The 12,938-nt window shown below is 35.4% G+C and overlaps 1 protein-coding gene across 2 annotated transcripts in view; it reads right to left on the minus strand.

Moving 5' to 3' along the window:
- The window catches only part of LRP12 (LDL receptor related protein 12), an 86,219-nt gene that overhangs the window by 5,854 nt on the left and 67,427 nt on the right, over positions 1-12,938 (minus strand). For both annotated transcript variants that reach the window (XM_070630799.1, XM_070630798.1), the window contains 3 exons: positions 4,918-5,120; positions 2,316-3,417; positions 600-732 (listed from right to left, as the gene is read on the minus strand). In XM_070630799.1, coding sequence (XP_070486900.1) covers positions 600-732; positions 2,316-3,417; positions 4,918-5,120 — 1,438 coding nt within the window. The remainder of the gene's footprint in view (positions 1-599; positions 733-2,315; positions 3,418-4,917; positions 5,121-12,938) is intronic.

Genomic DNA, 12,938 nt, shown 5'->3' on the forward strand with positions numbered 1-12,938 from the left:
TTAATTTTAGTACACATTCTTAAATCTTCTAAATGTTCAGTTCAAGTAGAAAATTTGCCAAACTTTACTTTTCAATTTCAATGCATTAAATTATCCTAAACAGTAAAATGCTTAAGAATCACATAACCAAATTGGAAGAATGAAAAATATACCATTTTTTTTTTTAAAGATTGGCACCTGCACTAACATCTGTTGCCAATCTTTTTTGATTTTTTCTTTTTCTTCCCAAAGCCCCCCAGTACATAGCTGTATATTCTAGTTGTGAGTGCCTGCGGCTGTGCTATATGGGACGCTGCCTCAACATGACATCCTGATGAGCGGTGCCATGTCTGTGCCCAGGATCCGAACTGGCAGAACCCTGGGCCGCTGAATTGGAGCGTGCGAACTTCGCTTGGCCACAGGGCCGGCCCCAGTATACTTTTCTATTTTGTAATATTTGTTAAAATACAACGAAACAATTGTAATTTCAAATCTTCCATATATTTAATCCTTGACTTGACTGCAAAAATTCTGACACAGTCAAGGGTGCTTTACCATACATACAAGTATAGATTTCATTTTAAGAGGAACTGAAACAGAAGTCATAAACTGCAACATACCTGATTAGGGGAACAAACGGGAAAATCTTCAACTGGTGGAATTAAACCCTGAGCAATCAATTGTCCATAAGAGGGAGGGGCTTCTCTTCTTAACAGTTCTGCTTCCACTCTTGACAACTGCGTTTCAAATGATCTTTGAGAGGAAATGGGGATAAAAAGGGTTAAAAAAAAGGCAAGCCAAAATATTATTTTTTTTATTACCAACAACTAAAACAATCTGAATTTTAATATAGGTGATCATTTTTAAAGCCTAGTCAACCAACATTTACCAAATATCTATTCTACCCTTAGACACTGAGAATACACAGATGAAGCAGACAGTCTGTCCTCATGGGGCTTTACACTAGGAGCCTGGATCTCTTAAGTTTTAATAAATTAGAAATCCCTGTAAAAGGTAAAGGTATTAGATCTTTAAATTCCTAAGAATATAGGGAGCTCGAGACTGTAGGTCAAAGTATCTGAATGCTCTTAGAAGACACACAAAGTGTCATGAAGTCCAACACTTATTTTTCAGATAAGGAAAAGAGTGAAATGAGTCACCATACACCTTCTGGAATCTGAACTCAAGACCTCTAACTCTTCATTGTGCTTTCATGTTGCATGTCGTAAAAAGTTTTCTGGCCATTTATACTCATCCAAAGAAAAGCAGCAGCATGCTTACTGTGATACTGTGTGTGTGTGCTTCCACTCTTAGCTGTCTGGTTCCTGAAGTACTCTGTTGAATCGATTGTTTCTAACACTTCTGGGGCTGGGAGGTTCACTGTCTCCACAACAGCCTAGGAGGCCCTTTCCCATCAACTTATCCTAGGTCAGTCTATCCTCCACCACATGGAAGACAACTCTCACTGAAGGTCACCCTTTAACGTGTAACCATTTCTTACTTAACTGAGAACTCTGACACCTGGCTTTCACTGAGTCCACAATATGACACTAGTCCTGTGGTTCCAGTCTTATCTCCTATCAGTCCTTCACATGTGTCGTAGGCTCTAGACAAATAGAACTATGTATTATAATAGAACTCAGAGAGTATTTAGTCTCCAAGCAATGCTGGGCATTCCTACTTCTCTGTATTTTCCTAGGCTATTTTATTCAACTACAATAACTTTTCCTATCTACATTCCACTCAGAGATTTCAAATGGCACCTCTTCAATCAAAGTCGTTCCACCTCCTCCTCCCAACAGATTAGGTATCTTTTGACTTTTATACTATTTTGTTTTATACCTCTTACAACACTGATATTTTCTGTCATCTAGTTCCACCCACCAATTCCTTCCTTCTAGCTGTAAACTGCCTGTGAGATTATGCCTTACTCATTTTTCTATTCCTCTGTAGTGTTTTGAACATAGTAGGTTCTCAAAATATCTGCAATTGTTTAATTAATATTTATAAAAACTCAGGTTAAAAAACTACAACTGAGAGCTGTGGCTTACAAAATTCCTATAAAGCAGATTAATCTGAAAATAGGAACTGGTAAATATAGACTGGCTTTTCTCACATCATAACTCTAAGTATTTATTTATTTTTTAATGTGTTTAAGCCTTTTGAGTTGTAGGCTTTTAACAGTAATTTTATAAATCATAAACAACATTTATGTATTTCTAAAACAATATAAAACAAAAATACACTGCTAATCACATTAAAGTACTTGTTGCAAATATTTGGGTCATGTTTTTATCGTGGAGAGCATAACCACGTAGTTTTGTCTTGATACTGACCTTCGTTCAAACATTCTCAGAGAATAAAGCTTACAGGTACATCCCAATGCAATGACCAGCAAGAGGCCACAGATAAGGCTCCCTATGACGGCCGCAGTTATGACTCTGGTAGGCACAATCACCGGGCAATTCTCCTCATCGCTGCCGTCACCGCAGTCATCCTGAGAATCACACACCCAGCTTTCAAACACACAACGATTGTTTTTACAATGAAAATTTCCTGGCTGGCAAAAAAAGCAGTTTTTTTCATCTGAGCCGTTTGGGCAATGGTTCTGGTAGTTGCAGCGATCAGAACGAGGATAACAGACACCGTTTCGGGAACATGGAAATTCTTCCTTTTGGCACATGGTACAATTGATTTCGTCCCTTCCATTTGGGCAATGCCAATACCCATCACAACGCTGCTGCTCAGTATAACACCCCCAGTTACCGCCACAGGGTATTTCCCACGGCAAACAGAAGCCATCTACTTGGTAAGTAGCATTAAACCCCCTTGCAGCGTTCACTTTATCGGCACAAAAATGTACCCTTATCTGTCCAGAAGAAGAAACAACGGTAAGAGGTGCATGAGAATCAAAAGCAGTTAACACACGCAAAAGCTTGTGTGGATTCTCCTCTAATCCATCGTATATTTTGACATAATCACCATAACCAGTACCATCCAGTTTAAAGTCAGTGAAGCGTAGAATAACTTTACGATGATCACCAGTGTCTATCAACCATGTGCAATTGCTTCCAGGAGGATAAAAGTCTGGATAATTGGGAGAATTAAAAGTACCGTAAAAATATTTTAACCACTGCCCACAAGTTGGCACATCACAGTCTATCTCATCCCCTAGGTCGAGGCAGTCAATGTTCCCATCACATTTTAAAGATTCGGGGAGGCAAGTGTAAACTTTGGTAAACCGGGACAGACACTGGAACTGGTTGTAAGCACAGGGCTGAAAAGAAGCAGATGTTGGAGGAGCTTCTCTGGCACAGATCTCTTCATCGGAACTATCTCCACATTCATCCATGTTATTACATTTCCAGGCTTCTGGTATACACTTCCCATTACCACAACGAAACTGATCACAGGCACAGTTTGGTTCCTCAGATTTCCCTGGGAGGACATGGGGAGGAGGCAGATGGAGAGGGAAGGAGGAAAAAACATATCCTTTAAAAAGATATATAATGGCAAGTGATATTTTTGTAATAAATGTTGATTAAGCCCAAGTGATAGGGGCTTAAAAGATCTTGTTTTAAAAAATAGGTTCAGTTCTAAAGGCAAATTAACATTGGCTCACTACTCAACAATTCAATTTATTAAACAAGTATGATTTGTTCCATGAAGATCTTTGCAGTCAGATCTAAAGGGACCAATTCTGTTTTTGCAGAGAGCTATTTTACTGCAGAACACCTAGTAAAATGACGTAAGATATATGAGCCAATGAGCATATACTGCCTAAGAATTTTAAATAATCTATTCTGTAAACATCATTAGAATAGTAGACATTTTGAAATGAAGAAAAATTCATCCACAATAATCACCTTTTCAAATCCACTTTTTTCATATTCTTTTCTAGCTGTTGTTTACATATACAATATTTTGCTATGTATAATTCATAGCATATTTTGCAAGCCCACTACTTAGAGTCAAATATTTGCTAAGATTATCATAAGGTTAACTTTATACTGTTCATAACATTTCATGTAATCCTAACACAGTACTTCCATATAAAAATTCCTATTGTTTTAACACAACTGCAAAATATTGCATGAATCTGAGCTAAAGGTATAAATTTACTCATCAAAATAGTAGGGAGAAGCAGAGAGAAAAAAACTGAAATCCTTATAGAATTCTAATTATCTTAGTGTACCATCTAAATATATAACAATAACCAGGGGAAAAAACCAAACCTTAGGTCCCCACAGTGCCCAAACTGACAGTGTTGGCCAATGTTTACTTCTCCATTAATGACTTACTTATTGGTAAATGGGTGACAGAAAATATGCTTCAGAAGCAAAATAAATATTGTAAAGACTGTGTTTTTAAGAAAAAAGAAAAAGCAGCATGTATCCTAAAGGAGACCATGTAATTTCAGAAGATGTAAAATGATTTTCAGCAAAAAGCATACATAACTCTAATGCTCTGAATTATTTACATTTATATGATCTAGTCACTCTTTGAATAAAGTTTAAGAAAAGCAAAAGAAGACTTCTGAAACTATATACTATGAAAGCAAAATTAGTTATGCCTTTTTCTGAAGGTGTAAAGACAATGCTAATTTATACTTTATAAAAAAATACATTCTGAAGTAACTTTCAGGATATGGGTAAGCACTTGAGGGAGAAAAAATTACACGTAAAGTAAACGTATTTAAAATATTTTAAAAGACAGTTGACCTTAGTTTATAAAATTAATCACTGGGATTATACAAAACACCTTTTCAAGACCCAGCTCTAGGGCACCTGAACCTTTAGTTTTTAATTCCTCAATCTCAGGGGCCTTAAGGACTTAGTTACAATTAAATGGACATTGTTAGAAGACTAGCCCGAAGTGACTGAGCACTTAATACTCCAGAATTCTGTCCAGTATTTTCCTTCTTATTTAAAAACACACCTGAAAAATACGACAGTCTGAAACCCTTTCTAGAGATACTGTCATCGGAATGGAACCTGATCCAGATGTGGTCTTGTGAAGAAATATATGGTGGTGGAATTGTGGAACCACAAGCTCTGTAACTTTCAATATTCTTGTATGTTTCTATCGTCAACCAGTCCAAACTGCATCTTCTGGATCCTTGAATATCAAAATCCTGAAAACTACAAATAAGAAGTCAGAAAAGGCTTAATAAGTAATTTTGGAAAAAATTTCATAATAATACAACATAGCTGAGGATTTTATTATAAGCCTCCATATAGTCATTGATTCTCCTGGGTTCTCCAAGCATACAGCCATATCATCAGCACATAAGAACACTGTTGCTATGTTCCTAATATTTACATCTCTTTCCCAGATTACAGAATAATACTTCATAAATAACACCAGATTCCAAAATGGTGCTAAAAAAAGGTGATAGTTGGCATCTTCTTTCTTTCTCTTCTCTGTGTGTTTGTGTTTAGGAATGACCCTTCTAATTCAGAACATCCTAAACTGTTCTGTGTGAAGCAGAAACACTACTCGCTAACCTGATGAACTGAAGCACACACAGAGAAAGTCAGCCTTCTGCCAGATTAGACTGTTTCATCTGCTTGCTAAATGAAAAGTCTATAGCTTGCTTTTTCATGAGAGCAAACAGCACAAATCTCAGCAAAATTAAAAAATTTAAAATGAACAAAAAATTTTTTCAGTGAAAAGTCCCCAAATTTGGGAATACTTTTTTTACACAAATTACTTTATAGCCAAACATTATCTTGTAGATCATAAAATATGGGCATGAATAAAGGGCAATAAAGTCAAATAAATAAAAGCACCTATAAAATTAGCCACTGCTATGAAAAAGAGAAACCAAAACATCATTTTCCAGTAACATGTCTCACCAAAAAGAGAAGATCTGACTTTATGTCCTTGCCTCTGCCTTAAATGAAGTGATTATCTAAACGAAGTTAATTATCTAAGGATTATTAAATCAGGGTATTTCCTCTTTAAACATTCTGAATAACGATAACAAAGGCTGACAATTTGATTGTTTCCAGTTTTTCACCGTTATGAACAATGCTTTAAAGAATCCTTATACATGTATCTCTCTATATACACATGAGCAACTATTTCTTTAGGACAAATTTTTCTACAAGTATAATTGCTAGGTCAAAAGACACAATTCTACTTTAAATTTGACAGACACAGAGAAATTCACCAATTCACAATTCCACCAAGTGTGTATGAAAGTACCTTATATCCCACAACTCTGGCAAAAGTGATATCCCATTTTTAAAAAAATTTTTGCCAATTAGGTGGGAAAAACAGATTTATCATTGTGCTATTTTGCATATCCTTATTTACTGAGACTGAAACACTTTTCCCTATTTTTATTAGCTATTTCTATTTCTTTTCTTGTGAATTGTCTTGCTACATCCTTCATCTGTTAAGAGTTTTTCTTAGTCATTTAAGAGCTCTTTACGGTGTATAACCACAAACCTGTTTGGGGGCATGTCTGTTCTACGTGCACACACCCACACTCTCTCCAGTAGATGATGTCGTCAGTCTTTGTATGTAATTTTAGTCATTAGTGGGCGTGAAATGGCATCTCTCTCTCTGGTTTTATGTGCACTTCTCTGAAGACTAATGATGTTTAACACCTTTTCACATGTTTATTGGCCATTCTTAGATCTTCTGCAAAGTGTCCAAGTCTTCTGCCCATTTCTTAAATTATAAAAATTCTTATTATACTCTGGATTCAAGTCCTTTTTTTGATATGTGTATTGCTAATATTTTCTTCTAGTCTGTAGATTGCCTTTTCATTTTCTTAAGGGTATCTTTTAATGAGCAGAAGTTTTCAATTTTAGTTCTGATGAAGTTTAATGTATCATTTTTTCCTTTACGTTCAGTGCTTTTAGTGTCCTAAGATACCTTTGCCCACTCCAAGATCCAAAAAATAAAGTAACAATGTTTTCTTCTAATATTTTAGAGCTTTAACTTTTACGTTCACACCTAGGATTTATCTTGAATTAATTTTTGTGTGTTCTCAGGGATAGGTCGACATTCTTATACTAATGTTCATTCTATCATGCAGTTAAATTACTGTCTGATCACCCTGAACTTGTGGAGGTTTGGTTTTACACTTTGTTAGTGAGTTTGGTTCAGCTTTGCTCTAAGTCTTAGATGAACTCTTAATTTTAAGACATTGTCTTTACTTACAAAGTATGACATTTCTGGGATTTCAATAAAAATCCCAAGTTATTTACCAATCCCCTAAACTTAGCAAGTTTCAAACTCCAAACTCTGTCTCCCCTGTGATGGACGGGATTCCAACTCCAAACTCTGCCTCACCTGCAGTGCAGAGCCGCTGAAGTCCTTGCACAGCTTATCCCACCGGGTTCCTTGGAGTCTCTTTAAGCATGCACAGTTCGGGGGTCGGCCAAGGATTTGAGAAGGATTTTATGTGCAGACATAACGGCTTCCTACTCTGCGGCTCTCTCCTTTCCAGGATTTGCCTTTTCAATTTTCAGCCACTCCGACAGCCTCAACTCCATCCTCTGACACCACCAGTCGAGAAGACTGTGGTGACCTGCTTGAGCTCTAGTCACTCCATTCCGCACAGACTGGGGAGCACACAGGAGACAAACATATCTCACCCAGCGTGGTTCTCTTCTTTCAAGGGGGGAATTCCCTCCAGTTTCGGCCAGCTTTTAATTAGTCTCCAGTGCTCTCAAATAGTTTTTTAAAAAAATTTTATCCAAACTTGATAAGTGTTGTGTATGGGAGGGCTAGTTGGAGTCAAGCTAGAGAATCCTTTACCATACTTTTAATCCACTAAAATGTTTAACATTCATGAAAGCAAGGACCTTGTCCAGAGCAAAAGAAATAATCAATCAACCTTTATTCATGTATACACTGTGGGATTTTGTTTGCTAATATTTCATTTAGGATTTTAAAAATACATTTACAAGTGGAAACAGTTTTCAGTCTTTCTTTTTTCATGCTTCATAATAGTTTATGTAACAAAGACACTGTTCACATACCTGTGCCTTTTGCCTCTTCGGAGTGTAGATTTATAGAGATTTCTTCATGTTTTGGGTTTTATCAGCTTTTCCTAAGCTTTAATTTTGATTCAGTTTTGATAATTTAAATCTTCTTAGAAATTTTTAATTTTGAGTCAGTTTTGATAATTTAAATCTTCTTAGAAATTGTCATTGTACCTTGATAGTAATCTTTTTTTGTGAGGGACAAGAGGGAAATAGGTCTTTTTTTTAATGACTTTTTGTTTGGTGAGGAACATTGGCCCTGAACTAACATATGTTGCCAATCTACCTCTTTTTGTTTTCTTCTTTTCTCCCCAAAGTCCCAGCACATAGTTGTATATCCTGGTCGTAGGTCATTCTAGTTCTTTTACGTGGGACTCCTGCCACAGCATGGCTTGATAAGTGGTGTATAGTTCCGCACCCGGGATCCGAACCTGTGAACCCTGGGCCACCAAAGCAGAGCGTGCAAACTTACCCATTGTGCCAGTGGGCCGGTCCCCTACTGCAAAATTTTTTAAATTTTCGTATCTCTGATCTTTAAATTGGGTTGGATTTTGTATGTAGATACGCAGAGTACTGGCAAATGAGGAGAGTTTCATCTTTTCCTTCTCATTTTTTTATCACTAATTTCTATTTGTTGTCTTGTGGCATTGACTGAGGGTTCTAGTACAAGCTGTGAAAGGATGCATATCCTTGTCTTGGCTCTTGGTGCTAAATTAACTTCAATATTAAGTTTGACTTAAAAATTTTTTTAACAGATACTTTTTATCAGGTTTTAAGGAAATTCCTTATCTATTCATCTGGTAAAACTTGCTTGTAAAACTATCTGGGTGTAAAATCTCATTTTGAACGTTGATTCAATTTCTTTAATGGCTAGTGATTTAACCAGTTGTCTAATTCTTCTTGAATCAATTTTGGTACTATGAGTTTTCTAGAAAATTATCCAATTCATCTAATTGTATAAAAGTATTAACATAAACTATTCATAATATTCTCCTACAATTTTTAAAATATCTATTACTATATTTATAATTATAGACATTTTTACTCTTTTTATTTGTACCTTTTCTCTTTTTTTAGTCTTGCCTTGAGATTTGTCTTTGTCTATTTCCCCCAGTTTTTCAGAAAGCCAGTTTTTTGTTTTACTGAATCTGAATGTTTATTTTTTTCTATTAATTATTTTTTGATTTTATCTTCATCTTTTCTACTGAAGACTTATCTTGTAGTTCTTCTAAACTCGAGTAAATGCTGTGCTTATTTATTTCCCATCTTACTAATTTTTAAACCAATGCATTAAAGCTGTAAAATTTTCTCTAAGTACTCTTTAAATGTATTCCAGCAGTTTTAATATACGAAACTTTCACTATGGATGGTTATTTTCAAAATATTTTATGAGTTTCACTGTGATTTTCATCTTTAATGCAGGAATATGTTTCCAAACGAATGGGTTTTGTAGTTATTTTTTCCCCTCATTTTTTATTGTTTGTTTCTAATTTAATTGCACTGTGGTCTGAGAACACAATCTAATGATGTAAAGTCTTGGAAACATATTGAGAATTCCTTTGTGATTTAATACATGATCAATTTTTTATAAATGTTCTACATGTCTTTGAAAAGAATACATATTCTCTATTCTCTGAAACAGGTGTAAACATTACACACATATGTAATACATACTCCTACTGATCAAACCAACAATTGTCAATTTTGTTTATCAGATCTTCTACATCTTTACTAATTTCTTTCTGTTTAATCTATTAAATTCTGATTAAAGGTACATTTATAAATTTCGACTGTAACTGTGGATTAGTTAAACTTGCTTGGCAAATATTACCCCACATTTTGCTTTGTTATATATTTCAGGCTGTATTGTTAGGTACACAAAGTTTACCGCGATCATATCTTCCCAGTGGATTATTCCATTTATCACTATTATTTTGTGTCTTAAGTCCAATTATATCTGATGTTAACCTTCCCACTGTAGCTTTCTCTTCATCAATCTTTCCAAAGCTTATCTTTTCCTATCCCCCTTTTTTAGACTATGTTGGTTTTGTTTTATGTATGTTCTTATAAGCTCTTTATAGGGGAATCATACCAATCAACCAACCAATAAACCCAATCAGACAGTCTGTCTTTTAAAGGTTAGATGAGTTTTTATTGAATAGCCTTTCTATTTGGGGAAAAGTCCCCATTTTCCTCCTTTCCCATCTTCTTTTGTATTGATAGATTTTTTTGGCTTTCTTTAAAGTTTCTTTTTCTTTACTGGATACTTAAGACTATTTCTATTTTTTCAGTAGTTATCTTTAGATGCTGTAATTCAAATACTAAAACACACTTCTGTTCTAGTAAAGTTCAAGTAAGAGTATCCAGTGTTTCTAGTCTCCTCTTAAATTCTCAAAATTGGTAGAAAAACTTAGTTTATTTTCACTAATCTCGAACTGCAATTTAGCATTTCTTTCACTTATAAAAACCGAACTATGACAGTATTGACAATACCTGTCACTCTGTTACCAACAGAAACCACAGATTTCACATTACATTTCAGTTTTAACAGATATCTAGAATAACTGTTTACATTCAAAACCACTTTGAAATTACAGTACTTGTTAGGACCACCGCTTGCTAATATGTTAATAAATAAGCATATATTACAGCCATGCACACGTAACAGACATTCTGGTCAACGATGGACTGCATATAGGACAGTGGTCCCATGAGGTTAGTCCCATGTGGCTCAGGTGTGTAGTATGCGCTACAATCTAGGTTTGTATAAGTACACTCTAGGATGTTCACACAATGACCAAATCACCTAACAATGTATTTATCAGAAAGCATCGCTGTCGTTAAGCGACGCATGACTGTACTATATTACAAATTTAAAAAAATGTCTGATAGCTATATTTCAATATAATTGGTTCCCTTTGTAATGCTATGTATTTTATTTCACGAATTTAAAAACATTATTCTCGGAAAGGATCTACAAGTTTGACCAAACTACCAAAGTGTTACTGGTATAAAAAGGGTTAAGAAAAAAATTCCGATATAATAAAGTTTATAATGCCTGGCACAAATCTGTCTTGCAACTTGATTTTGTTGGCTGTTTTTTTTAGTATTAAATTTTTTCATACCTTCTGAAAATTTGGGTTACAGGCTTATTTTGCAGGTTTTTTGGTTCTTTCTCTTTTTTCAATCCTCTCCCTCAATATTCCCCCAGTGTGACAGTTTTCTAGCTACCTCCACCTGGGTCTCCAATCCAGAACCAGTCTTCACATGGTGATGCAGAGTATTACGGATGCTGTCATGGAGTCAGTAGGTGGCTTAAATTCCTATTTGTCAGGGTATGTTCTCCCATCTCTCTGAGCTCTCAGCACCATAAAAGTTCAAGCAGTGGGTAGCGGAAGTTTTCAGCTTCCTTTCTTAAGCAAAATATCCTGACCTTAGTGCTTGGTTTCAAGCAGGGAGCCAGAATCCAATCCTCTGTCTCCCATGGGTAAGGCAGTCTTTGTTGAATTTAGTAGGTTCCAGGGGAGAGGACTGAAGTAAAAATGCCTTGATATCACCATCTTTAACCAGTTGTATAAGAAGAGCTATAAGTGTTGTTTGTTTATAGTCTGTAATTTCAGTTTCCCTCTTTTATCTAGATTTTAATTCTATTTTAAACTCAGGAATGAATGTTGATTTTCTTTTTACCAAAATGCTTTAAAACATCTATCTATGCTACCTAATCATATATTTTTTCTTCGATTTAATATGGTAAATTAATTAAAAAATTTCCTAATACTGACTCATGTGTATGTATAATGAGCTGCATTTGATAACAGTATAAAATTCTTTTGACCAATTTAAGATTTTACATCAATATTCACAAGTGAAACTTGACTGTTTTGTATGTGTGTCATTTTTTTCTTCTTTTTTTTGGTGAGGAAGATTGTTGCTGAGCTAACATCTGTGCCACTCTTCCTCTATTTTGTGTGTGGGATGCTGCCATAGCATCGCTTGATGAACAGCATGCAGGTCCACTCCCAGGATCTGAACCTGCGAACCTCCAGCTGCCAAAGTGGAGCACGCAAACTCGACCACTATGCTACCAGGCCCTCCCCTGTGTCATCTTTTTAAAGTTTGGTATTATCATGATAATGATTTCAATAAGAACTAGGAAATTACTAAAATCACTTTCTGATCTTATTAGGTTGTGTAAATCCAAATTAATTAACTCCTTCTAGACTTCAGGAAATCTTCCTTTAGATGTGGGGTTCACTTCTAATTTTGTTCTGCATCTCAGTATTGTGCTTGGTTTTCAGTGTAGGTTACTTAGTGAAATCTCAAAGATCCAATATATGATCAGAACCAGACAGCAGTATTCCAGGTAACCTCCTCTGAGCTGGCAAGAATTTCCAAGTTTTACAGGACTGAGCTGGTAAGCTGTGAGTTTAATTATGAGGTTGGATTTTTATGTTAAAATATAAAATTCTTCAAAAGTTCTAGTTTCATGTTGAAAAATCCCCAATATTTGGAATCTCTATGGTAAAAATGCTACTTTGTAAACACATTTATACTTAGTCATATTACGAGTAACAGAAAACAGGCATAGTGTTCAGATTCCAACATTGGTACTGTTGCAGAAGGATGATAACCTTAACGTACATCCTACCAATCCATCAGGCAAGAGAATCACACTTCTGACAGAGGAGTGGAACAGCTTCAGCTCGTGTTCCAGAAGATGTGGCCTAGGGGAGAGGGGACCAAAGGAAAACAAACCTATTCGGCGACCGTTTTATGGTTTCCATAGAAAAAGGGGACAGATAACAGTTGTGTTTCTCAAGAGACTGGTTCTCTCACTAGTTAATGGATATAAAAAAGGAAGATGGAAAGATTCAAAAGTAGGTTAAATTTACAATCTCATTTTTTAAAAATGTAAAATGAAAGGATTTGAGTCCATGATCTGCCAAGTCTCTTCTA

This window comes from Equus przewalskii, chromosome 8 (assembly GCF_037783145.1).
Source record: "Equus przewalskii isolate Varuska chromosome 8, EquPr2, whole genome shotgun sequence".
NCBI lineage: Eukaryota > Metazoa > Chordata > Mammalia > Perissodactyla > Equidae > Equus > Equus przewalskii.